This window comes from Pseudorasbora parva, chromosome 8 (assembly GCF_024679245.1).
Source record: "Pseudorasbora parva isolate DD20220531a chromosome 8, ASM2467924v1, whole genome shotgun sequence".
Taxonomy (NCBI): Eukaryota; Metazoa; Chordata; class Actinopteri; order Cypriniformes; family Gobionidae; genus Pseudorasbora; species Pseudorasbora parva.
The window spans coordinates 26233979-26259909 of NC_090179.1; the positions used below are offsets into that span (position 1 = coordinate 26233979).

Below are 25931 nucleotides of genomic sequence, written 5' to 3' on the forward strand. Positions count from 1 at the left end.
ATTTCTGCAAACACGCTTGCTATTAGAAAGTGCTATGAAGCTAAATAAAATCTTTAGGTTGTTGTTTGTATTTGTAAAAAGAGATTATTGTATTCTGAACAAAAAGGCCATCTATAGTCAGTGAAATGTTCTAATATGAACACTTACATATGAAAGTAATTGATAAGGATGGAAAATGCTGGCGGGCAGACTGGCCATTAAAAATACCCAACTCCTCCCAAAAATTGTGGGCGTTGATTTTGTCTTTAAACAACCAGTGGCTTATTGAATTAGAGGAAGCCGGCTTTTCTTCCTCAGGAAACTTGCAGAGGAAACAAAGGGAATTGGAGAGCCCATTTTGCTACAGAGACTGGACTGGATCTTTTCTGTTCCAAAAGCACAGAACTCGCCTGGACTGGTGCCGTGGTAGGAGAGGGGGTTCGGTGCTGGCCGGTCCGGAGGGGATGGACACCTTTCTGACCACATTTGGACTGATGCTCATGTGTGTCCAATGCTCAGCTCAGAGACTATCTCCAAACGGGAAGAATGTCTGCCTCAGTGACAGGTACTGGCTCGGAATTCAGTTATGCTGAAGGATCTTTGTCTTAGTTGTCTCTTCTCAAATTCTTCAGGAAAAATAACAGCAAATGTGTCAATGTTCTTCATATAGCATAATAATAATAATAATAATAGAAAATTATTAAATGAATGTGAATCGCATAGACAAGGCAAGTTTTAATCTCAAGTCTCAATGTGAAATGTTTGATCAAATTAAAAATGGAATATAAATAGATATTGGGACATTTTTAGATCATTTTGAGACACTACTGAAATCTTTTCTGAAACACTGGTATTTTTGTCAGGAGAAAAATCTGAGAAGTCTATTTCTTTCAATAATCAAAAGAACAAATGAGACCTTAAAGAGATGATCTTTTGTGATTTATACTTCATAAGGGGTTTCTTGTGGTATGAACCCATTTTTATTTGTCTATTCTTATGCCTATATAATGTCAATTTTTTCTCAACAGGGATTATTCTCCCACATGTTGTTCTGGATGGGGCCAAAATGGTGATGAATGCACTGTCCGTGAGTAGTAATAACATCTGTAGATGTACTTTAATGCAAAATGTATCACATATTGTTTTATTGATGACACAGGAGGCTCGTTTCCTGCAGGCCTGTAGATGTCAGCAGTTTTGTGAAGCTGGGGTTTCAGGTACAGCTGTCTGTAAAGTCTCCCTTTTTGTTTTCTCAGCCCTCTGTGAGGGTGAAAGATCCTGTCTGCAGGACGAAGTGTGTGTTTACCCTGGACTTTGTCGATGCAAACCTGGATTTTATGGGTACCAGTGCAAAACCCGTGAGTAATATCATTATCACACGACTAGGTTTGCCTTTTGCAATCGAAAAGCAGTAGCCTTCAGTTTAGACACCCAAACAATATCACACAAGCAAGCCTGGTACAAGTGTAACTGCTTTGTATCAACCACAATGAATATTGAGTTAACCTACCTTTTTATACACAATGTTGCCAGTTACTTTGTTTTTCCTCCGGCAGAAATAGTCCCAAGTTCCTGAGCAATAGTAATGGGAGAAAAAGCTTTTTGAAACTCTGAATCAATTGAACAACCTTTTGCAAAATGATTCACTGTTTAGAGCCAGCTGCACAAAACTGTAAATGCGACGAAACTTAATAGTGTGTATAAAACGTAGGTTAACTCTATATTCTTTTTTTTTTTTTTAGCTCAAACGTGACACTTTTTAAAAACCAATTGCTATTTTCTTTTAAATAAAAGTGTAATCTGTTAAAATGTAATCAACATTAAATACCATTAAACATAAATTGAATACCATTTAAAGTGACTGCAAAAATGTGTATTATTTTATAGTGCTTGTTTTGTGTTATTACCTATGGTTATTACACAGGTTTTTTTTTAACGTTTGTTTTAAACGTAAATGATTCAAAGCTTCATGAATTTGAATCGAATCTGTGAATCAGTGACTTACCTACTGGTGTAATTATTATGTAATTGATGCAATCAAATTCAAGGACTATAAGGACTATCAAATTCATATTCTATAAAAAGAACCAAAACTGAAATTATATTATATTATTAATACACTCCCATAAAGGATTATTAGGAACACCTGTTCAATTTCTCATTGATGCAATTATCTAATCAACCAATCACATTGCAGTTGATTCAATGCATTTAGGGGTGTGGCCATTGTCAAGGCAATCTCCTGAACTCCAAACTGAATGTCAGAATGGGAAAGAAAGGTGATTTAAGCAATTTTGAGCATGGCATGGTTGTTGATGCCAGACGGGCCGGTCTCAGTATTTCACAATCTGCTCAGTTACTGGGATTTTCATGCTCAACCATTTCTAGGGTTTACAAAGAATGGTGTGAAAAGGGAAAAGCATCCAGTGTGCACTGTGCAGCAGTCCTGTGGGCAAAAATGCCTTGTTGATGCTAGAGATCAGAAGAGAATGGGCCGACTGATTCAAGCTGATAGAAGAGCAACTTTGACTGAAATAACCACTCGTTACAACCGAGGTATGCAGCAAAGCATTTGTGAAGCCACAACACACACAACCTTGAGGCGGATGGGCTACAACAGCAGAAGACCCCACCGAGTACCACTCATCTCCACTACAATTGAGGGATTATCTACACTAGGAAAAAGAGGCTACAATTTGCACAAGCTCACCAAAATTGGACAGTTGAAGACTGGAAAAATGTTCCCTGGTCTGATGAGTCTCGATTTCTGTTGAGACATTCAGATGCTAGAGTCAGAATTTGGCGTAAACAGAATGAGAGCATGGATCCATCATGCCTTGTTACCACTGTGCAGGCTGGTGGTGGTGGTGTAATGGTGTGGGGGATGTTTTCTTGGCACACTTTAGGCCTCTTAGTGCCAATTGGGCATTTAATGCCACAGCCTACCTAAGAATTGTTTCTGACCAAGTCCGTCCCTTTATGACCACCATGTACCCATCCTCTGATGGCTACTTCCAGCAGGATAATGCACCATGTCACAAAGCTTGAATCATTTCAAATTGGTTTCTTGAACATAACAATGAGTTTACTGTACTAAAATGCCCCTCACAGTCACCAGATCTCAACCCAATAGAGCATCTTTGGGATATGGTGGAACGGGAGCTTCGTGCTCTGGATGTGCATCCCACAAATCTCCATCAACTGCAAGATGCTATCCTATCAATATGGGCCAACATTTCTAAAGAATGCTTTCAGCACCTTGTTAAATAAATGCCACGTAGAATTAAGGCAGTTCTGAAGGCGAAAGGGGGTAAAACACTGTATTAGTATGGTGTTCCTAATAATCCTTTAGGTGAGTCTATATTATATGTAAAATATTCTTACATAATATTCATATTATTTTCTATTGTTTTCATGTTATGCAGTACTGCATTTCTAGTTATTGTACGAATATGAATTCTTATACCTCTGCAGGTTGTCCTCCTCAATTTTGGGGGGCGGACTGTCGTGAGCTTTGTCCCTGTCACCCTCATGGGCTGTGTGACCCAATCACGGGTGAGTGCTCATGCCTGTCTAACCGCTGGGGCAACCTGTGCCAATACAGCTGCAAATGTGCACGTCATGGAAAATGTGACCCTGTCTATGGCAACTGCACCTGTGAGGAGGGCTGGTGGACGTCCACTTGCTCCAAAGCCTGTCAGTGCCACCTCGCTACATCCACCTGTGACCCAGCCTCAGGCCGCTGCTTGTGTAAGGAGGGCTACTGGGGCCAAAAGTGCAGCCTGAGATGTAACTGCTACGTGTCCCCCTGCCAGCAGCGCACAGGGGAATGTCAGTGCCTGCATGGCTGGTGGGGTCCGTCCTGTGACCGCCGTTGTAATTGTAATCTTAACCATTCCGACTGTGACCTGCAATCTGGCATCTGTTTGTGCTACCCGGGTTACAAAGGCTCTGTCTGCAATGAGCCTTGTGACAGTGGAAAGTATGGCAGTGGCTGCAAGAAAAGGTAAGTGAAAAGACAAGAATAAAGGATTATTTCATGATATATAATGTATTGTTTGGTTCATCCATGATTTTTGTGTTCTCCTATCTGTGTGTGTGTGAGTGTAGCTGTGGACACTGTGAAGGAGGCCGGTCTTGCTCTAAACAGGACGGCCTGTGTGATGCCTGTGCACCAGGGTGGAATGGCACACGCTGTGACCAGCGCTGTCCTGCAGGTTATTATGGCCATCGCTGCCGAGAGGTTTGTCCGCATTGCAGAAATATGGACCCATGTGACCCGGAAACTGGAGCATGCTTGCACTGTGATTCTGGCCTGTCTGGACCAAGGTACAGATCTGTTGGGATTCAGCTCTGAACAGAACACCCTATTGTCTTATTTACTGCAATGTAAAAAAAAAAAAAAAAAAAAAAACAATTGAAAATGTTCTAGTAACTGATCACATTTTAATTTTTCAGTTGGCCGAATTGAAATTCTGTAAATTGATACAATTTAATTCACAGAAATTAAATTCGGCCAACTGAAAAATGTAGATGTGATCAGTTACTTGAAAATTTTCATTTGGAGACCTGAATTATTTTTACCGTTTGTGGCAAACCACAGTAGTCTAAAAAGGATAGTTAAAGGTGCCGTAGAATGAAGAATTGAATTAACCTTGCCATAGTTAAATAACAAGAGTTCAGTACATGGACATCATCCCATACAGTGAGTCTCAAACACCATTGCCTCCTCCTTCATATGTAAATCTTGTTTGTGAAAACACCATGAAAAAACAAGCGATTCTCAACATAATGCCAACTGTGTGACGCAAGTAGTAAGTAGTGATTTTACCCACTTCTTGACTGTTGAACCCATTTCTGATTAAATTGAAAGTTTCTTTGTAAGACAACATTACGATAATATCCCTTGTGTTGTCTAGATTCATGCAAGATGCTAAAGTAACAATTGGAAACTCCAAGTAGCTCACATAACAGTTTGTCAAATGACAAAGGTTAATATTATTTCTGCCATTGTCATAAAATACAACAGTAGATACGTATGTCGATCCCTTTGAACGGATTGAAATCTAAATTAGCCTCTATTTCATCATTAACACATAACTCAGAAGCTAACTACGTTTATTAACTGTTACTACTGTTTACAGATCGCTCACTCAATCCTTGTAGCTAACGTCACCTTCTACACCATCTAAGTTGAAATGATAGTCATTTGACAAGGCTTCTAGTCAATTTGTTAAATAAATATACATTTTTGAGAACTGATGTATGATTATTTTGCAGCGGATGAGTAGTAAACATGACACTAACTATTGTGGCTTCTACATTACTTTGTTTGGCTAAATAAATAAAAGTTTAAATCAGTCCTCTACTGTCAAACCATAGGTTGTAAATGGACCTGTAAAACCATATCTGGACAAATTTTGACCTTAAATAAGCCACATACCCTCTATTTAGATAACAGAGAACAATTTAAAATATATTCTTTCAAATCATTCTAGGGCACCTTTAAAATGTATGCACTTAATCACATTAAATTACGCAGAAATGTAATTCATATTTCATGAATCTCTAGATGTCCTGCTGATAGGTCTTTTACAAAGACATAAAATGTGACTAGTGTAGTCTGATTCACCAGAGACAAGTTGTATATTTTTAGCGAATCAGAAATAGCCAGTTTACTTTGATTCACGATCAAAGTACTCTTATGAGCCATTTCTTTAAAGGGATAGTTCACCAAAAAATGAAAATTCTGTCGTTAATTACTTGTCCCTTATGTCATTCCAAACCTGCAAAACCTTCATTCTAGCCTGATCTTACCATACTGTCATACATTTCATTTGTCCATAGAGTCTGGCCACTCTTCATTGACAAGCATTTACTTCCTCGAAGAGGTGTACTCTGTTGAAGTTTAAAACTATTGGATCTGCCATAACCAATCGCTAACGTTTGGATGTGACGTATGTCATGCGCCCTTCACCTGTTTCACACATGGAAATCCATCAAAATAAATGTGCAGGCCACCTCAGTGATAAAACAATAGGATAAAACCTAAAACTCGTGCATTTGGATTGTGATTTATTCACGCCACAGTGGAGGGGAGAGTTTTGTGATCGGGAACGCGGCGCTCACGTGGTCCGTAACATGATTGTATGCTGTAAATAAAATGTCATATGCTTGGTATGATAATAAATGCTGCTATAAATAATGGACCAATTAAAATGTTTATGTGCTTTTATTTTAATTAGTTTGAGCAGTGATGAAATATATTGCTTTTGTAAATACTTGCCAGCATTTTAAAGAAATACAAGTCTAGAAATGCATCCAAATAACAGCAAAGCGCAACCGTGTGGTGCTCTGCAATGGTCAAAAATTATTATAAACAGTGAATTTTGAAGTAATATATTCTGAAGAACTGAGGCTGTGTTTAAGGCAGTGCTTTATTTTATCTTGATCAATTCTTACCACCATATTAATTTCCAATCAATTCCCCAATTTCTCCTTGCCACTTGCCTGACCCAGACAGAAAAAAGTAATCAATCTGAAAGGATTTTCCAATCAGCGGCAAGCACCGCCCACTGGCTGTTGATTGGCATTTGTGAAATGTCCTCTATTATTATGAAAAAAATCTTTGCATGATTTGTCAAATAGGCATCATTCGTAAATGCAGCATAACTATTATGGAAAACGGCTTTTTGAAAAAGCACATTTAATAATGATAAAAGATTTTTAAACATAATAGTTTGTGTGGAAGAGTTAATTTTGAAATATATTAAACAAAAAATTTTGTGTTTTCATGTAATTTTATTAAATAAATATATACATTTATTTATTTAATTATTTTAAATAATATTTCATTAAATAAATTATTGAATTATTAAATTAATAAATAAAATGTTGAATTAATTATTTAATTATTTCAAAATAAACTGGTACATTTAATTATTGTTTTCGTGAATTCATTATTTATTTAAATATTTCATTTTGAGTAATTTGGTCCTCCATATATTACATCACTACACGACCTTGTCAAAAGCAGTAGGTAACTCGGCCAGGAATTTTTGCGTGGTTTTTTTTGCATTTTGATTGGACAGAAGATATGACGAGAAAGTGAAGTCTGCGATGATGTCACCAAAATCTGAGATTCATTTTAGCGGAAGTGAGATACTGTAAATTTTGAATGCTCATATCTCCTAAATGCAAATTTTGTCATAGTTTTGGAACATACCAGCTTATTCATAACTTCAAGGCTAACACAGCCATACTAAAAGCTAAAAAACTTCAATTTTGATTTCAGTGGACCTTTAAATCTGGAAAAATTCTAATTCTGCCAAAAAGTGAATAGCCCAACAAAGTGAATTGCGTAAGAGAGTGACAGTGAAGAGAAGAGATTGTTGAATGAAGTTGTTCTTTTTGTTTGTTTCTGCGCACAAAAAGGATTCTGGTTGCTTCATAACATAAAGGTTGAACTGCTGTTGTCACATGGACTATTTTAACAATGTTTTAATAGCTTTCTGAGCCTTGAAAGTTGGAGTGATGTTGCTGCTTATGGACGGTTCAGAAAGCTCTCAGATTTCATCAGAAATATCTTAACTTGTGTTCCGAAGATGAACAAAGGTCTTAAGGGTTTTGAACGACATGAGGGTGAGGAATTAATGACAGATTTTTTTTTGGTGAACTAACCCTTTAACAACAACATACAGCACAACCAATGTCCCATTCACAAATAAATGACTCTTTTGAACCAGTGCATTTAATTTCAATTTCAAAAAAGATGAGTTATAAGTCTGAAACACTGCATGGCATAATTTACAGTAATGGAGAGGGTATTTATTTTATTTTCAAGCAAACTAACAAACAAAATGTACCTAAATTAATATGTTTAATCAAATGAAAATGGAACTGAACTGAATTGTGAAATCTGGCGATAGCTAATTTAAAGCCTAACAAACATTATTATAGACACAATGAAATGAATTTGAAGTGTGGCTTAAATGTCCAAACACTTTTTTTGGGCCACTGTACACATATTTTCTGCTTTATAGCCACTCTGGAGAAAACGATGATGTTATCAAGCTCATTCAAATGATCACATAATGCGGGCGGATCGGTGATATAGTTGAAATTTAAGTGTCCTCAACTGAGGCGACAGTGGCAACAAACCAAAACTCCTTCAGGTCCAGAATGGAGAAAAAAACCTTGGGAGAAACCCTCACTCGGGGTGCCAGTTCTCCTCAAGCCGGAATTTTTATTTTATTTTTATTGACTTTATTTTGGACTTCTCCCTCTCTAGATGTGACAAACCCTGCACAGATGGTACTTACGGAGATGGCTGCCGCTTCCTGTGTAAAACCTGCAATCACGGGCACTGTGACCATGTGACAGGAAGTTGCATTTGTCTTCCCGGCTTCCAGGGTGAGAGGTGAGGGTACAGGGTATTTATAGGTTGTTTTTAACTCGGTATAAGATTCAAACGAGTGTCTCTCACCATGTAATCTCTGTTGTAGCTGTAACAGCTCATGTCCTCTTAACCTGTATGGCGTCAACTGCTCCTCCACATGTGACTGTGGGAATCATGCCTGCCATCCAGCCACAGGAGCTTGTCCAAACAGTAAGTACAGACGCTACATTTGGTTCACAGCTGGTATCCACATCCCCCTCATCTATTTTGTGTGTGTGTTTGTCTACTAGGTAGCAGAGCAGGTCTCTTAGCAGGACTTTTGATTCCTCTGTGCATTTTAATACTAGCCTTGTTGTTCTGCTGCTGCTGTTGTGGCGGGCCAGTCGAAGGGAAGGAAGGGTATGAATGTGTTATCTGACAGCTGATATAACACACAAAAATGTCCTTTAATTTGGTCAATTGTAAGAAAGTCTTCTGCTAAATCTGTCCTTCAGAGTAGCAGTTGGGGATGGGAGTCCTACGGTCCGCATGAAGCACCATGTTTACACTGTGTTGGCCAACATGGGTTCTGCCATGCCGTGCATTACTCTTTGGTCATCTGGTTTACCCAGGGTAACAGGTAATGCATCTATTTTAATTTGCAGCAGTCACTGAGAAACATATGCAAGTGAGATTGTAAGTGGATTTATAAAGTTCTCCGCTTTGTCTTCAGTCTCTCATCATGATCCTGAGCTCACATTTAACCATAGCTTTATTGAGCAGCCGTCATCCGGCTGGGTGACTGATTCATTTGAAACTGATGATGAAGGAGAGGCCATCTACTGTGAACCGCCCAGGGAAGGTAAAACAGTTATTAATCTATTTTGTTGTCATTTTAACACTGTAGTTATGGCTGCTGCTATAGCTTTTGTCTTGGCTGTTGTTTTTAGTTGTTATTGTGAGCTCCCATCAGACAAACCCCAACTGAGATCATATCAATTATATGTAATAATATTGTATACATTATACTATTTTGTTGTTATATTAAATTAAAATGGTTAAAATTAAATGATAAATAATATTATTTGAACACTTGACTTCCAGTCTTAAATCTATGCAATGTAACAATATGTTATTACAATTAAAAAAATAAGATTTTGTATTTTATTGTTTTAAAATGTCAATTACTATGCTGAATTTTTAGCATAATTTATCCAGTCTTCAGTGCCACATGATCCTTCAGAAATCATTGTAATATGCTGATTTACTGCTCAAGAAACATTTCTTATTATTATCAATGTTGTGCCGCTAAATTTGTTTGTGTTATGTTTATATTTACATTTATTTTTAAGAGATATTTTATTATAAATGTTTTTACAGTCACTTTTAATCAATTTAATGTATCCTTGCAGACCCCACATTCATAATTCATTATTTTAGAATTCACACCAATTTGCATTTATTCCACCTCACATTGCCAAAAAAAAGAAAAAGAAAAATGGATCTGTGTCACCAGCTTTGTTTCCATCCACCTATTTTTATGGGCATTTTGGGATACTGTATGAAAAAATGCTGGGTGGATATGGCAAGATTCGCATAAAAAAATGTATGCACTCATTCCTATTGCAGCAACTTCCAATTTTCCTAGTGATATGTATAGTGCCAGTTTATCAGGAAGTGACCATTTTGTTCTCTTCGACTTTGCTGAATCGCAAATGTTTTAATGTGAAATTCCAATTTTGCGCACAACTTAAATTCGCAACTTTGGATGGAACCACAGCTATTGTGAGGGAAGAAAAACAGATTTGCGCCATATACAACTGCAATGTGAAGGTATGTAAGAGCAACTTCTGAGCAATATACTGATTCATGTTTACACCCTCTTACAGATGTTCTTACTGTGGCCAGTGGAGAGCTTCAGGAGTTGAATTCCAAGTGTAACTTCTTCCCTGACCCATCAACCTTCAGCAGCGAGGACATGTCACAAGCTTTTGGTATCCCTCGTACCTCCAGCATTGCCAAATCCAAACGCCCTTCAGTCTCTTTCGCAGAGGGCACGAAGTTCACCCCTAAAGAGCGCCGTAGCTCGACCCAAGATCTGCCAGGAACTAATCGGAAACCCAAAGCCTGGGGTGTGTTGATGATCTCTGCTTTGCAAGGAGGACAGGCAAACCACAGCGAGATAGAAACAGAAAAAGAAGAAAAAAACAATGAGGAGAACATCTCCTCTGAGGAGAAAACAGCTGCCTCAGAAACACCACAATCTGACTCAGAAAGATATAGTTCAGGCCCACTCAGGACTTACCTTACTGTGCCCGGTGGTAGACGACGCACACTTTCCAATACCAGAAAGAATACCCAGCCATCTGATGGCAGCCAGGATGCAGATTCAGAGAAGATAACCACTGTTTATGTGACTGTGGGTAAGACCCAGAAGATGGCTAAGCAAGAGCCTCCTTCAGAAGGGCCCGTTCAGACGATTCTGCGCAGACTAGGCAGCCTCCAAAGACAAAGAGAGGAGACCCCCCAGCCCAAAGGCAGAGGGCAGGCGATTGCCAAGCCTCCGCGGAGGAAACTGGGAGCACGGGCCAGTGTGTGGGAGCAAACTACTGGATCAGGGCAATCAGAGGTGGTCATGAGGAAACCTACTCGGAGGAAACACAACTCCCTCAGCTCTCCCTGCACAGTAGGGGCAACAGACTTTTCTCAGGAGAACTGCACCCCCAAGAGGCCCTTGTCTTCTATTTTAAAAAGTGTTCCAGAGAGTGATACGCTCCACAGTTTAGAGGTGGAGCAAGACACTGAAGTAGACTGTGAGACAGACACTCTGACAGAGCATGCTTATGAGACTGTGGCTCTGTCTGATAGGGTCTCCACCTCTTCAGAGATTATCATTAATGAAACAGTTATGGACCAAGCAGAAAATGAGCCAAATTATGAGAATGTTTATGTAAAGCAGTCATAATATTCCTGAATCTTAAAGGGATTGACTTAAAGGGCAATATTTCCCTTTCAAGTACTGTATCCAAATTTTGCATAAACTGCATAAACATATCTACATCGAAAATGCAATTTGTTCATATATTTTCATTATAATTTCCATTAAACTGTTACTTTTTAGTTTAAAGAAATTACCTTATTTAAAAAAAGATTTTTAATCAGGATGTAGCCCAAACAATGTTTGGGGTCGGTACGTTTCATGTATTATAAAAAAAAAAAAAAAAAGAATTATTATTCGTTATTAAGCAACAATGTAATAATTTGATCAAAAGTACTGTAAAGAGTTTTACATTGTTAAAAATTTTCTATTCTACTCCTTTTAAAAACATTTTAAAAAACGTACAGACCCCAAACATTTGAGCGGTACTGTAAATCAGTCCTGAGCTAAGAGATGAACCCTGCAACAATTATGCATGAAATAACATCCATAACAATGTAGAAAATATATAATTGGCTTAAACTCCTAAAAGGAATGTGTCATAGTATCCTAAGGGCGTATAAGTGTCTTATTTATTTTGGCATCTATTTCTCTATGCGATACATAACGATTAGTCTGTACATGCATTGTTCTTGACAGTATGACACTGAATTGTTGTATTACAGGGTTATGTAGAAAAATTAAATTGCTTGATATTGGCAGTAGCCTCTGTCTTTGGATAGAGCAACAAACCAAAAATAAAGTGATGAAATGTGCCAAAAAACTAGCTGGAATTTTGAATGACATTGGTTGTTTGCAACTAAATTTTACTGTTCTGGAGAAGCTAATACCTAGACCTCTTTAAAGAGATTTCTATTCGTATTTTGTCAAGAGGACTTTCAAAGGCACAATCTAATAAGATGATGTATACATTACATGCAAAAAAATACTTTTTTTTTTTTTAGATCAAAAACGTTGTTTATTGAAGGATTGCACAACTGTTCCTCACTAAAGGTTGTTAAACTTTAGCCTTGAGCTAAACTTTAGCCTCTGAATATAATTATGATTATATTAATATCTGTTTATTTGAAATGTTATCTTATTTTGCATTCACTGAGCTTAATAAATCATCTCAACAATCAGGAACACAGATCAGATTAGTCATTAGGAGGGCGACTTGTAGAACATTATGAATGAAGTCATTCCATTTGTGTGGAAATCTGTTGAGAGATTCTATAAGGCCCTACTGATCATCCTTATTTCTGACCGTACAAAAGCGGCTTATTGTTATATGCTTGTATGATAAATACTATTAAATGGCAGTCGTTTACAGTTGGACTCATCTCTTTTCTGCTCCTGCCATGTCTTTGCAGCCAAGCCAGTATTTTCCAATAGGTCTTGGATATGGAGGGTTTGCATAGTCAACATGCTTCGTTCGGAGATTTACTCTGTAGTACATATCTGTAAAGAAAACATTTGACATCTTAATATAATATAATATAATATAATATAATTGGATTTAACTAGGAAAATACTTAAAAGTCTATGAGGACCATTATTGATGTGATTTCTGTTTCTAGCATGTTATATGTTAGGCAACAATTCTTTTAACCCTAATTGATGGAGTGTGTTAGCCTGACAAGCCAGACCCACATCAAGATGTTTGGTCTGGAAACTCACCATAGACAGGGCTCAATCCGAGGGGCGGGATAAACGGTTGTCTTTCAAACTCCCTCTGCACGCGATAGGATAGCGCTACACCAACCAGAGCAACGAAGGTGAAGCAGAGCTTGTTGATAGATTAAACATTCGCCGTATCCGGTCAGCAAAACTCCGAAAACATCTTCTCTTTTTAAGAATGACTTCAGTGCCGTTCTTTGTTCTTTTCTCAGAGAAAAGCTTAACTCCAAGTCTTCCAGAGTCGCGGTCAAAGCTGATTCGAAAGACCGCCGTTCGCCAGTTTCTGTGTTTACTAGAAGCACGCAAACGCAACTCGGCCGTCGTCATTATGGCCCCGCCCACTGACTCTATACACGATGTGAGTGGCCCGGCAAGAGTTAGGCGGATACAGCTCAGAAGGGTATTGAGAGTTGCTAGACAACACTCGCGGGCAGATTAAATTTGCTGCCGCTAGGGTGCGTCTAGATTTCTAGGCTAGGAGTGTGTAGCTTCCATGTAGGAAGACACATCATGGCCATATTCCAAGATGACAGTGTCAAGATTCCTCAGTGTTTGGGATGTGCTGGAGGAAACTTTACACAGTGCTTGACTCTTGCATTGTCAGTACAAAATCTTGACCAAAATATTTATGCACCTCTTGATGGAAATGGCATCACAATCACTCAAGTCTACTCCAGCACATCCCAAAGACTTTCAATGAATTAAGGTCTGGACTCAGAGGTGTCATGTAAAAATTATTCTCCATGCTTCTTCTCAGCCATTCTTTCACAATTTGAGCCTGATGAATCTTGCATTGTCATCCTGGAATATGGCCATGATGTGTCTTTATATATGGTTATGAAATGAAAAGCTACACACGCCATCAATTAAGGTTAGAATAACTGTTGCCAAACATATAACATGCTAGTGACTTTAAAAAAAATGATGAAAAAATAATAATAATGTTCTCATTTCAGTACCTCCTTTGAAGAAGTAGACACTCTGTAAAGGCTGACTCCTACGCAGTATGTCATAGACAATGTCTTCCGAAGGTTTGTCCCTGTAGTCATAATCATAGTCATTTTGTCTATGATAATAGTCTCTGCGTCTGTCCTGATCTCGCCACCTGTCCTGCCCAAACCTCTGAGCATACTCCTGTCCAATACTGATGCCCCTCTCAGCCATAGTTTCCCAGTATGGTGACCTATTCTGCCTGCGCCTGGAGCCCCACTGTTGATCCCACTGCTGCCCATAACGTTGACCCCACTGCTGTCCATACTGTTGGCGCCACTGCTGATCCCAATCCTGCCGATTTCTGTCCTGACGCCTTCTGTTGGGCCATCTCGGAGTGACGTAGAGTCTGCCGGCTAGCACAGCATCCACAGGAGATTTGATGCCAATCCAGTCTTTGTTGATGAAGTGATGGCCACCGTGATGACTTTGGGCTGAAAAAAAGCAATTAAAAGTTGTTATGGAAGCTTTCCCAGGTGCATAACATTGATAGCTTGATATTACCTCCACCAAAGAGCTGGTTAAAGTGCTCAACCCATCGGTTGTAGTAAATATCAGTGTATCTGCTGAAAAGTGCTGAGGGAGATCTCACTGACATCTGAATGCACTCCTCATGGGATGGCTGGTGCTTAAATTCATACTGGTAATACTGGTCTCCTAGAAAGAAGAAACATATTCTTTGTTTAGTACAGATTAATGAATATGAAAATAAATCTAAATTCAATGCGACTGTATCTGACCTTTAAAAAAATAAACTTTCTCTTTGCCATGATGGCTGTGAGCAGGAATGGCAAAGGCAGCATCGAGATGGTCTGGTATCTTTTCAAATCCCACAGATATATCCCGTGGGAAGTCTTCATCTAGTACTCCATCATCAAACCTCCAGTATTTTTTACCCTGGGAATATTATAATAAAATAGTGTCTTTGCAATCACGCATTGAAATGAAGGTTAAATAACTTTGGCTAAATAAAATGGTAAACAGCATATAAATGGTTTAAATAGCAGATTTAAATTCAAGAACATCCATACTTTGAAAATGTATGTCTTTCCTTGGCAGTTTATGCGAGTGAAGGCAGCATCTATTGGACCTTTTATTCCCCAGATGTCTTCGATGAGCTTTGGGTACCCCGGTAATACTGATTTCTCGTCAAGCTCAAAAAAATATTCTCCTGGTGACATACATATTGCATTTTTAATTAGAGAAAAAGTGTTATAGAGAATAAATAAATATCATAAGAACAATATTGAACCATAAGAATTTGAGTAATTTAAAGGGTTACTTCAGCGATTAGTATATGGCTTTGTATTAGTAGAAACCCTTGAGTATATTCAAATGATTGTGCTTTCCCCCCTCATATCCCCCTGAGACAAGAGATTTATGCATTTAATTTCTGGAAAAATTCCTCCAATGACGTAAATTGACGATATTTGCATCATAGGAGGAATGTTTGGCCAAAGGTTAAAGACTACAGCCAGCAGAGGGAGCCATTTCCGCATGTTTGACACCCGCGCATGGGGGATGGAGATCGCACTCACAGCACTCAGCTCTCAGCTGCAGCCTCAGGCATTCATGGAAACTGAACTATGCTGAGACAGAGAGCAAAGTAAGTCTTTTAACTTCTCAAATTAATTTCTATGAAAGTTAGGCTTCCAAAGGCATGAACTGAAAAGGCGCCAGACTGAACACGCGTTGTGAATGTATGCCGCGAATGTGGTCGCGATTACCTCAGCTTTCATCATGAGCTCATCAGCTCATGATGTTAAAGCAGCACTAGGTAACTTTTCAACCTTCATAATATATTTTTTAAGACTCTTGTGGTGATAAATCGACTTACAATAGGTTGAATGACACGTCTGCCATAGCCTGATGGGGTCTGTATCGTTTTTAATCCTACTTTTAAACTTCGGGTTTCGGGTAGTAACCCGAGAACAAAAGAACTACAAAATTCGACTGCTTTACGGCATATACGTCACTTCCACCAACACACACACTTCCTTAAATTCGGACGTGCGAGCCCAACTTTGTTCGTCGGATAATATAGTCATGTCCGAAGCAGCAGAGACAAATAAGAAAGAAAAGGTTTTGTTGGAGGAAAGCAATAAGAGGAAACGAAAAAGTGATGGGATTAAAGGCAGGACGAGGATCAACATGTGACCAGCGTTTGCTCGTCAGCGTGAGCTGAAGGAGGCGTGCCCGACCGATGCTGTCCTGCTTGTTATGGTGATTACCTACCACTCAAACATTGAACTCAAGTATCATATAGATTCTGTGAAACGGTAACCAATAGACTACTATAATGACACTGGCTTGTAAACGTGAGCATTGTGATTATTTGGCGTTTGAAAAAAATAAAACCCATGAAATTATATTCATATGACATGCTGAAACATATGCCACTGACTGTAACGTTACCTGGGATGAAGATATTTCACACGCGCCGCCAGAAGAACACCTGCATGTGAACTCTTGCAGTGTTCAGGTTAACTGTTAGTGCTGCACCGACCCGCGGCGCCACTTTTATGATATATTTTTACAACCCGCCCCGCACCCGCGACCATTAAATAGACATACAGGGTCCGCGGGTTATGAGACGACCCGCGCATTATTAGTTCAGGGCTATCAGGGTTGTCATGTCAACAAATGCACGCGCGATGGCATCCCCTGTTGTAGGATGACAGATCTTACGACAGTAGTTGAGGACATTATTTTTTCCAAACTGTAGGGGGACCCCAAGAGCAAAAGTAGCCAAGTGCTGCTTTAAATGTAATCTCACTCCTGCAGTTAGTGCTCAGTGCTGTGACACTCGCGCGGTGACTCACTCATTATATTGAACAGACACGTTCAGTATTTAATTGTAGTGTCCTCTAACTCAGTCACAGTAATCAAGTTGGTAGCTTTGGGAATGGCCTCACAGGGCAGCGAAGCATTCTGGGAATTGTTGTCTTTCATCCCCATGGGACAAAAATACATTTTCTGTCTTTTCTCAGTCTAGAAAGCACCAAATTCAAAAATAATTTCACATTTCTACTACATTAATGACCCAGTTTAAATACAGATTCATCTTCCCAGCGCTGAAGTACCCCTTTAAATGAAAATGAACATAATGAACATAAAGTTCAATAAAAACTTATTACATTTTTATTACATTTAAACTTAATAAACTTTTGTATTTTATTTTCCTTTTACCTACCTACCCCTTTTTCTATTAATTTTATATATAAAAAAAATCTATCTGTATTAACTATAATTGTATGTATGTACATTTTTATATTGCTGTTGTCATGGTAGGTGGGTGTTCTAGAGAAGTGCACAACGAAGTAATGACCAGAAAGAGTCTTTAATAAATTAAACAGGGAATAAACGAACACAAATACATTAAACTACGACAATATCAGACAATGAAACACTGGAAACTGAGGGTTTAAACTCAGAGGATGATAAGGGGGTGTTTACACAACCCACAACGTAAAACTAGAAACTTTGAAAACCTGAAAAAAAGGTTTCAAAGTGCACTTTTTTGAAAACCGTTATCATCCCAGTGTAAACAACAAAAACGTGAATCTGTAAAAACAGTGACATCAGGCGCATGCGTATTACGTGTTTAGTCTATACAAAGGCATGCGCGTTTGGCGGAGCCTGTTCTGTAAAAAAATGCATATGTGTGCGCACAGTCTGCTCCAGTGTCATGACAAATCGGGTCCTCCCTCGAAATCGGGTCTCCCCAAACTGTCAGTTAATGATTATCCTAAGTATATACAAATTATATTTATTTAAAATATGCATAACTTACTATAAAGGCTAATGCATACGTAAACACATTATAGTGCATAATAAAACCAATTGAATGTAAGTTCTTACACTTGATTAACTGTTAATTAATAAATAATAATAGCCAATTAAAGCTACACTATGTAACTTTTCCAAATTTGAGCTCAGAATCTTGGGACATGTGGTTTTCACCTCAAAGCCAGTGGGATATCTTGATAGAAATTAGGCAGAAATCATGTTAATGGATGATTATTAACGTTACTGTAGTATGAAGCACAGCAGGACTGAAAGAGCTGAGCAAGGTTGCTGGAGCGATTGTAGCTCAACACATGGCCTGCAAGCAGTGGGACTTTTATTATGAAGGGACAGTCACCATTTCCGTTTCTCTGGTCATGAGTATGAAGAAATGCAGCTCTGTTTATCATATTAGATACATTTAAATGTGTTTAAAATTATGTTATGACGTTACTGAGACACGTTGCACACTGTTAAGAGTAAAGCGTTTCTACCAAAGTAAAACTGTAAACTGAGGGTAACACAGGTAGGACGCAAATGACAGGTGACTCCCTCAGACATCCCGGTTGCTTGGTTAAAATAGTAATGCTCTCACAATTTACAAATAGTTGGAAACATTTGGGATATTATAAGAGCTCAACAAAATATATAACACTGGCCTGGTGGTTTTAGGATATTTTAGTGCAAAAATTCTACATAGATTTTAACGATCTGAAACGCAAGTGTCAAAGCATGAAGCGCAAGTAACTTTGTGGGCGGGTCTCGGCGCTGTTGCTATTTTCCCGGCGGGATAAATGGCTCTTGCGCCCGGTGCAAATCTAAAATGGGTTGTTCTGAAGTAGCTTCATTATTCATAGGTGTGGTTTGGGCGTAACGTGAATAAACCAATCAGAGCGTCATCCAACATTCCCTTTAAAAGCAGGTGTGCAAGTTCCATTATGGATTGCTATTATTATGGCGTATTTACCAGGCGCACGCCAGGAGTGGTTCACAGCCGAGGAGACTGATGTTCTTGTAAGAGCAGTGAAAGACAGAGAAGTTGTGTTGTATGGGGATGGGAGAAACCCACCCAATATAGATTTTTTTTTCCTGGTTCTTGACGGACAAACCAATTTGTCAGATGTCCTTATATACATATATGTCTTGCCACTATTGGGCAAACAGGTCTGATCCTTAATTACTACAATTAGCCTGAATAATTTGTAAGATAGATTTATGCCTATTTTTTCACATCTTCGTGGCACACCACAATGATTTCCGTCATCTCATGTGTTAATATTTTTTTAGTGTAAAAATTTATGATTTGCAAAAATAACTGTTGCATCTGTGTAGATTACATGCGCAAAGTGTATGTGCGTTGTACAACGCGCAACGCAACTTTTTACTAGGTTTTTTCTGGTCAGTGGCGCAATTGTTTAATGGAACAGCAAAATAGCACCAGGGATTGTTTGCGCCGGAACACGCCTCCTTTTTTGCGCTGAACCGCCCAGGGAGCGCAAGTTCATTCACTAGTTTAGCGACGTGCTTCTGTGGAGGGAAAAGCGGGCTTTGCGCGGGTGCAAAATAGGAATGACACATGCGTCGGTGTACAAAGTCAATTGCGCTGGGTGCAAGATAGGGCCCATAGTGCTTTAAGTGAATTGAACATCATTAATTTATTTGATATATAACTGAAATATTTAGACATTTAACATTTTAACAATTTAATTACATTAAAGATGATTGAGAATTTATGTAGGGTAAGTGCAAATGTGTGTATAAGCAAAGCTATCAGGCTAATGGACAGAAATGGTCATTATAACATTATTATCCTACAATATTTTTGTAGGAATTGTAATTAGGCACTAAAGAGTACCTATTAAAAGCAATTTGAACCAATGGGATCGCTTGGGGTCCTAAAGGAGACCAGATTTCGGGAGTGGGGACTCAAATTTCCGGAGACACATTATATCATGCGAGTCAGCACAGACCACGAACTGCATCGGACCCATTTGAAATATCTTTAAATCAGCAACAAATTAGATTTTAAAAATGTATCTGGCATTGTGGCAGACTTGTTTGAATGGGCGTATAGAAAAGCACAATTCAGTTTTCAGAATTAAAAGTGTATATCAATATTAGGTGACATTGCTAAATGCTGGCCTGGCATGTGTAATAGTACATTGTTTTTAGTCATTTTCGTGGATTGGTCATTTTGATAATGCTGTCATCTGTACAAAAAAAGAACGTTTCCATTTTTAGTACATCTTTTTCGTGTAAACGTACCCTAAAAGAGAACAGGTGAGCTAATTAATAACTAAGGAAACTAGGAACTCAGGCAGGTAAAACGGGATTTGAACAAAGAGAAAACGAACCAAAACATTACAAAGTGTAAAAAAATGTAAGTAACTACGTATATCTTTTCTGTGAGGCACTTACCTCTGAATGCATATATAGAGCCGTTTTTGAGCTGCATGAAGGAGTCAAAGGGTCTGCCACTGCAGACCTCAGCGTCAGGGTCTTTGGCTTTTGTTGGTGTGGGATCAGCAGTTGAGGTTGTGCTTGCAGTTGTAGTTGGGTTCTTGATAGGGGAGGGTAATGGAGAGTAATGTGTAGTTGGAGTTGCAGCAGTGGCAATCACTGGTGTTGTGTCATCATTTAACGTTGGATCCAAGACTTGTGAAGTTGGTGATATTAGGCTAAATATTTCAGCAAAGGAGTCTGGAGAAGGGGTCAGATATTTTTGCTGTGATCTGGATCTGATTGGCACCTCTGTGCTATTTGTGTCCTCATAATCATCCTCAGGGTACGAAGGAAAGGTGTCTCCACGGGCTGCAATAAAAATAGTTTCTCATGCATCTGTTTTGATCATTGCATTTCACACAATTATGAAATGGTTTATGAAACCACACTTACTCCTAATACGACATAAGGACTCATAGTCTTTGCAACAGCTCTTGTAGTATGTGCACATAGAGTCACACTGGCAGTTCTTGGTGGCGTCAAATCCATTTTCACAGCGCTCAATACATGACTCTGACAGGAAGAGCACATGTTTAACATGACACAGAAAAAGTGCATCAAATAAATTTTTACAAAATAAGGGTTCTTACCTTGTTCAGCCGCGTATGTGAAGAAAAGCAGTCCTAGCAGCAGAAAAAGCCTCATCCTGGTGTCTAGTGAATGTGACTGAAGAACTGAGACCATTAGGACCAAAGACAAACCAGTGGATCAATAGATTCAGAGGTCACTCACCCTCTTTTGTTTACTCATTTTGCAATATGTTTTCATCTTTGTTCAACTGCAATCATTAAAACCAGACAAGCATTGTTCTGGATTCTAACAATAATACTAATAATAATGGCAAAGGTGTTTTATGAGGACTAATTTATGTAACATTTAACAACTTAATATTAACACTAATAATTCCGGCCGAAGCAAATGACTTTGAATGTTTTTTTTTTTGTGGATTATACTATTTTGAGTGATCAATGTAAAGGTATTAGAAAACAAAAGATGCTTGCTTCCAACTTTCAAAATGTAAGATACAGTCTGAGTCCACCATGACGTCTTTTACTAGACTAATGTGGGAATGCATTATAGGGACAAATAACCCTGTTGACCTCTGTGAAAAGTAAATGATTAATAGGTCCAGTTGACAGGTTACCATTCTTTAAACTGCCTGTGTCTACAAACAGAGATCACCTTACACAATTTACAAACAGTGAACACAACTTTAAATGTAATAGTACAAATGAGAGATGTGTGGCAGTGGAACGGAACGGAAAGAGCAAGGTCCAAAGACTTTTTTAAAAAGATGAAATTTTAAATGAAAGTTCTACCATGATTTGCGAATCGACGCACACTCTAACATAGGGGTCCCCAATCTCGCCACTGCCCTGCAGAGTTTAGCTCAAACCCCAATCAAACACACCTGAAACAGGTAATGAATGCTAATCAATGCCTTTATAAGTATTGATTAGCTGTTTCAGGTGTGTTTGATTGGGGTTGGAGCTAAACTGTGCAGGAGAGTGGCCCTCCAGGACCGAGATTGATGACCCCTGCTCTAACACGCCTCAAACTCGCGGCCCGCTGGCCTCAATATTTTGTGGCCCCTACTTGACATCAAAGTTTAATGTTAGCGCAGCCCGCACATTGTTCTGAAATGCACCTTTCTGCTGAGTTGTTGCAACGCTTTTTTTGTCAGTAATGCAAGCTGCCTCACTTTGTGTGCGTGTGCGTTTTTGTGTTGGCTCGGCCCTCCTTCATGCAGTATAATTGTTCGACACCGCGTGATTGACAGGAACAGAACTGAACAGTATTTATGTTTGTTTTTTGTTTTCGTTTTTTTTTTACCGCATATCAGACGAATCTCATGTAGTATTCCCCAGTGCAATTACTTCTGTCGAATAAGGTCAAAATCCTGGTGCGATCATTCTGCAGAGTGCTTCAAGACTTAATGGTTTTGGTTATTTTGTTGTACCTCATCAGAGACCCTGAAATAAATCACCATCCAAATACAGCAGTGTCTGAAGTGGGATCCCACATTTGAGTCGTAGTCAAACCAATGTGACCCTCTATTTTTCAGTTTTCAGTTCCCATGCTGATTCAACCATTTGCAGCCTTAACTTGAGTTTGTAAAAAATGCATTTTATTTGCTTTTTAATGTACATAAAGAATTTATTTCTGTAAAAAAAAAAAATGTGTGTGTTTTAAAACATATTTTGAATGATGTGTATTAAACTTAGAGTGCATTTTCTTTCCACTGTTACAACAGTAATTAGACATTATTGTGATACTGAATGTTTTAATAAACAGCTTTTTAATATACTAATAGCGCCTCTTGTAGTGTACTGGTAATACATTACTAATGAGCAGACATGATATTGGAAATGTTGTGTAATTTTATTAACATGAAGCTTGAATTGGTTTAATTTTAAAGCAGCTAAACATATAAAAAAAAAAAACATTGGCTGCGTCCGAAACCTGGAAAATGCTGCCTTCGGAGGACACATTTCAAGGCAGAAAGGCATCAAGCAATATCCGAATCTAATGTTTGCTTCACTTCCTGTCTCCTGAGAGACTTTCATCTGATTGATTTATGAAGGCAGCTTACATCTATCCTTCGCTGGCTTTGATATCCCACAATCCTGTGCTTTCCATTCAGTGAGAGTGACAGTCGAGCTTGGAAAACAAGATGCCGTCCGAAAGTTGCGTTTGCTGGTCAGTTTGTGTGTAAATGTATGTTTTTAACCAATATTTTCCACTTCTGATGTGCTTTTTAGCGAGAAATGACTAATGTAGTAATTAAATATGTGTTTAGTTCTCACCAAAGCTCTCTCTATTTTGATGTTGTTCACTAAACTGTTACCCTGCCTTAGAAGTCTGTCCAAAATCAGCTTTGTGAGGTGCCTTCATGCACAAAACGCTGCCTTACAAGCCATAGCCTGATAAGTCAGCAAGGAAACGAGCCAGCTGCCTAGGTTTTCGGATACAGCCAGTCATCTTTGATCCAACAGGTGGGGCCCACTTGTCCTCTGCCTCTTCTCCTTCCCCTGGTTGGTCCACCTGTCTTGCTGTTCTCTTGCACATTTGCATTGCATTATCATGTCTATCTATCTGTAAACTGTTTGACTTGAATTTCTCTATAGGTCCTCATTCTAGTCCTGCCAGTGTTGCCTGATACATAATAACTCTCTTCTCCTGCTATCTTTCAAAGTCACTGCAAAAAAGCCACCAATTTGAATTCTGACGAGGCATGTTCAAAAACTTTGACACGCACTGCAGACGGAGTATGTGTGAAACGGCCTGTTTCACACATACTCCGTCTGCAGTCCGTGTGCGGTGCGTGTTGCGTTGCGTGTGCGTTGCAGGAGCCCCACGCCCGTTTCACACATACTCCGTCTGCAGTGCGTGTGCGTTGCGTATTTTTTTCCGTACCCATGTTAACGGATGACAGCGTTCACACTGCACGCGGATGCAGTCCGTCAGTCCGTTCCAGGAGCGTTGCGTCTGCAGCAGTGCACGGATCGTTTTCGTACCGAGTCTATTTTTTGCTGCGCTGCGCTGCGTTGCGTTGCTGCATTAAAGTGATAGAACATTGTTCGCATTAAAATAAACATGTACTGACGCGAAAATCTAGTAATTTCAACACGGATGCATATCATTTAAAATATACTCTTGTTTCAAAGTCAACACATGGCTTTTTTTCTCAAGTAAAGCAACAAAACGACTGGCATTGAGGTAAAAAAATGTGCCATAATGGAGAGCACTCGTACTTTCTTGGAGGTGAAAAGCAAAGTTCTTTTTGACCTGCAGGATTTCTTTTAAAAGGGTGTAAAAACGAAAGAAAAGACGAGAGTCGGCTGTTTTTGAATAGACTATTCTAAGTTTCTAATTTAAAATGTTTATGATTTTAGGCTATAACCTATGTTTAAATGTTTTGCCACTTGTGTGAGCTAAGTCTAAAGTATATTTATATATACATATGAATTAATGAATTGAAAAAATGTTTAAATGTAGTAGGCTATGTAACCTGACTTCTAAGAGGATTGGAATTCTGACGAGGCATGTTCAGTAAAAACTTTTGGATTTTAAAAAATAATGAATAAATGCTGTGTTTGTGGTGTGCAACAGCGGATCAGTTGCGGACTGCAAACGCAGCATATGTGAAAGCACTACAGGGTGTGGGGCTCCTGCAACGCATACGCAACGCAACACGCACCGCACACGCACTGCAGACGGAGTATGTGTGAAACGGGCGCCACACCCTGTAGTGCTTTCACATATATTGCGTTTGCAGTCCGCAACTGATCCGCTTTTACATACCACAAACACAGCATTTATTAATGATTTTTTTTATTTAAAATCCAAAAGTTTTTACTGAACATGCCTCGTCAGAATTCCAATCCTCTTTGTTTACTCTTTAATAGAAGTCAGGTTACATAGCCTACTACATTTAAACAACATTTTTTCAATTCATATTTATATATAAATATACTTTAGATTTAGCTCACACAAAAGGCAAAACATTTAAACATAGGTTATAGCCTAAAATCATAAACATTTTAAATTAGAAACTTAGAATAGTCTATTCAAAAACAGCCGACTCTCGTCTTTTCTTTCGTTTTTACACCCTTTTAAAAGAGAACCTGCAGGTCAAAAAGAACTTTGCTTTTCACCTCCAAGAAAGTACGAGTGCTCTCCATTATGGCACTTTTTTTTACCTCAATGCCAGGTAAGGTGTCGTTTTGTTGCTTTACTTGAGAAAAAAAGCCATGTGTTGACTTTGAAACAAAAGTATATTTTAAATGATATGCATCCGTGTTGAAATTACTAGATTTTTGCGTCAGTACATGTTTATTTTAATGCGAAAAATGTTCTATCACTTTAATGCAGCAACGCAACGCAGCGCAGCGCAGCAAAAAATAGACTCGGTACGAAAACGATCCGTGCACTGCTGCAGACGCAACGCTCCTGGAACGGACTGACGGACTGCATCCGCGTGCAGTGTGAACGCTGTCATCCGTTGACATGGGTACGGAAAAAAATACGCAACGCACACGCACTGCAGACGGAGTATGAAACGCTGCACATAACTGCTTGTCTGGGATATGTAATCCTCTGTAAGAATTCGTAATAACTCCATATTATCAGCAAAAAGGAGCTAGAAAGATCCAGTGTGTATCTGTATTTGCACTCGTCAAATGATTACTTTCCAACGTGTTTTCGGCTCGGTGAGTAATGTAGGCAATCACAGACATATTTGTGGACTTCTACAACGGAATTGGCCAATCACAGGTGTTCAATTTGGAATCACTCACCACTCGAGAGTTTGTCCAGGCGCTGAGTTCAGTTAAACACGCGCAGCAATCCTCTGTAAGTGCAGATATTGTGAAAATAAGAGCGTCATTGTATACCAACGTCACTTGCGGAACTTTGTGAGATTGCGTTTATTGAATGAGTGACAGCTTTTAGTGAATATTGCAGCGTAAGGCCCGTTTCACACATACTCCGTCTGCAGTGCGTGTGCGGTGCGTGTTGCGTTGCGTATGCGTTGCAGGAGCCCCACACCCTGTAGTGTTTTCACATATGCTGCGTTTGCAGTCCGCAACTGATCCGCTGTTGCACACCACAAACACAGCATTTATTCATTATTTTTTTAAATCCAAAAGTTTTTACTGAACATGCCTCGTCAGAATTCCAATCCTCTTAGAAGTCAGG

The 25931-nt window shown here is 38.9% G+C and overlaps 2 protein-coding genes and 1 long non-coding RNA gene across 3 annotated transcripts; 1 reads left to right on the forward strand and 2 right to left on the reverse strand.

The window, feature by feature from the left end:
* The first annotated feature begins 66 nt into the window (after positions 1–66).
* scarf1 (scavenger receptor class F, member 1) lies at positions 67–12698 on the forward strand. The gene is made up of 11 exons (XM_067450561.1): positions 67–544; positions 1008–1066; positions 1236–1337; positions 3454–3985; positions 4090–4308; positions 8270–8398; positions 8484–8587; positions 8668–8776; positions 8872–8996; positions 9090–9218; positions 10246–12698. The coding sequence occupies exons 1-11, from the start codon at positions 150–152 to the stop codon at positions 11319–11321; spliced, it is 2979 nt and encodes a 992-aa protein (XP_067306662.1). The 5' UTR covers positions 67–149; the 3' UTR covers positions 11322–12698.
* Positions 409–3768, reverse strand: LOC137084355 (uncharacterized). Its single transcript, XR_010906744.1, has 3 exons — positions 3635–3768; positions 1490–1551; positions 409–605 (listed from the first exon to the last, which is right to left on the reverse strand). It is a non-coding gene; the product is annotated as an uncharacterized lncRNA (long non-coding RNA).
* On the reverse strand, positions 11287–20905 carry vtna (vitronectin a). Its single transcript, XM_067450563.1, has 8 exons — positions 20822–20905; positions 20625–20744; positions 20148–20540; positions 14975–15114; positions 14684–14840; positions 14448–14600; positions 13913–14377; positions 11287–12734 (listed from the first exon to the last, which is right to left on the reverse strand). The coding sequence occupies exons 1-8, from the start codon at positions 20874–20876 to the stop codon at positions 12613–12615; spliced, it is 1605 nt and encodes a 534-aa protein (XP_067306664.1). The 5' UTR covers positions 20877–20905; the 3' UTR covers positions 11287–12612.
* Positions 20906–25931: the final 5026 nt, after the last annotated feature.

Coding starts and splice junctions, on each gene's coding strand:
- vtna (XM_067450563.1), bottom strand. CDS start 20,876: ATGAGGCTTTTTCTGCTGCTAGGACTGCTTTTCTTCACATACGCGGCT. Junction 14,841..14,974: donor GAAAGACATACATTTTCAAA/GTATGGATGTTC, acceptor TAATATTCCCAG/GGTAAAAAATACTGGAGGTT. Junction 14,378..14,447: donor TAACCAGCTCTTTGGTGGAG/GTAATATCAAGC, acceptor GCTTTTTTTCAG/CCCAAAGTCATCACGGTGGC.
- scarf1 (XM_067450561.1), top strand. CDS start 150: ATGAAAGTAATTGATAAGGATGGAAAATGCTGGCGGGCAGACTGGCCA. Junction 545..1,007: donor AATGTCTGCCTCAGTGACAG/GTACTGGCTCGG, acceptor TTTTCTCAACAG/GGATTATTCTCCCACATGTT. Junction 8,777..8,871: donor CCAGTCGAAGGGAAGGAAGG/GTATGAATGTGT, acceptor TCTGTCCTTCAG/AGTAGCAGTTGGGGATGGGA.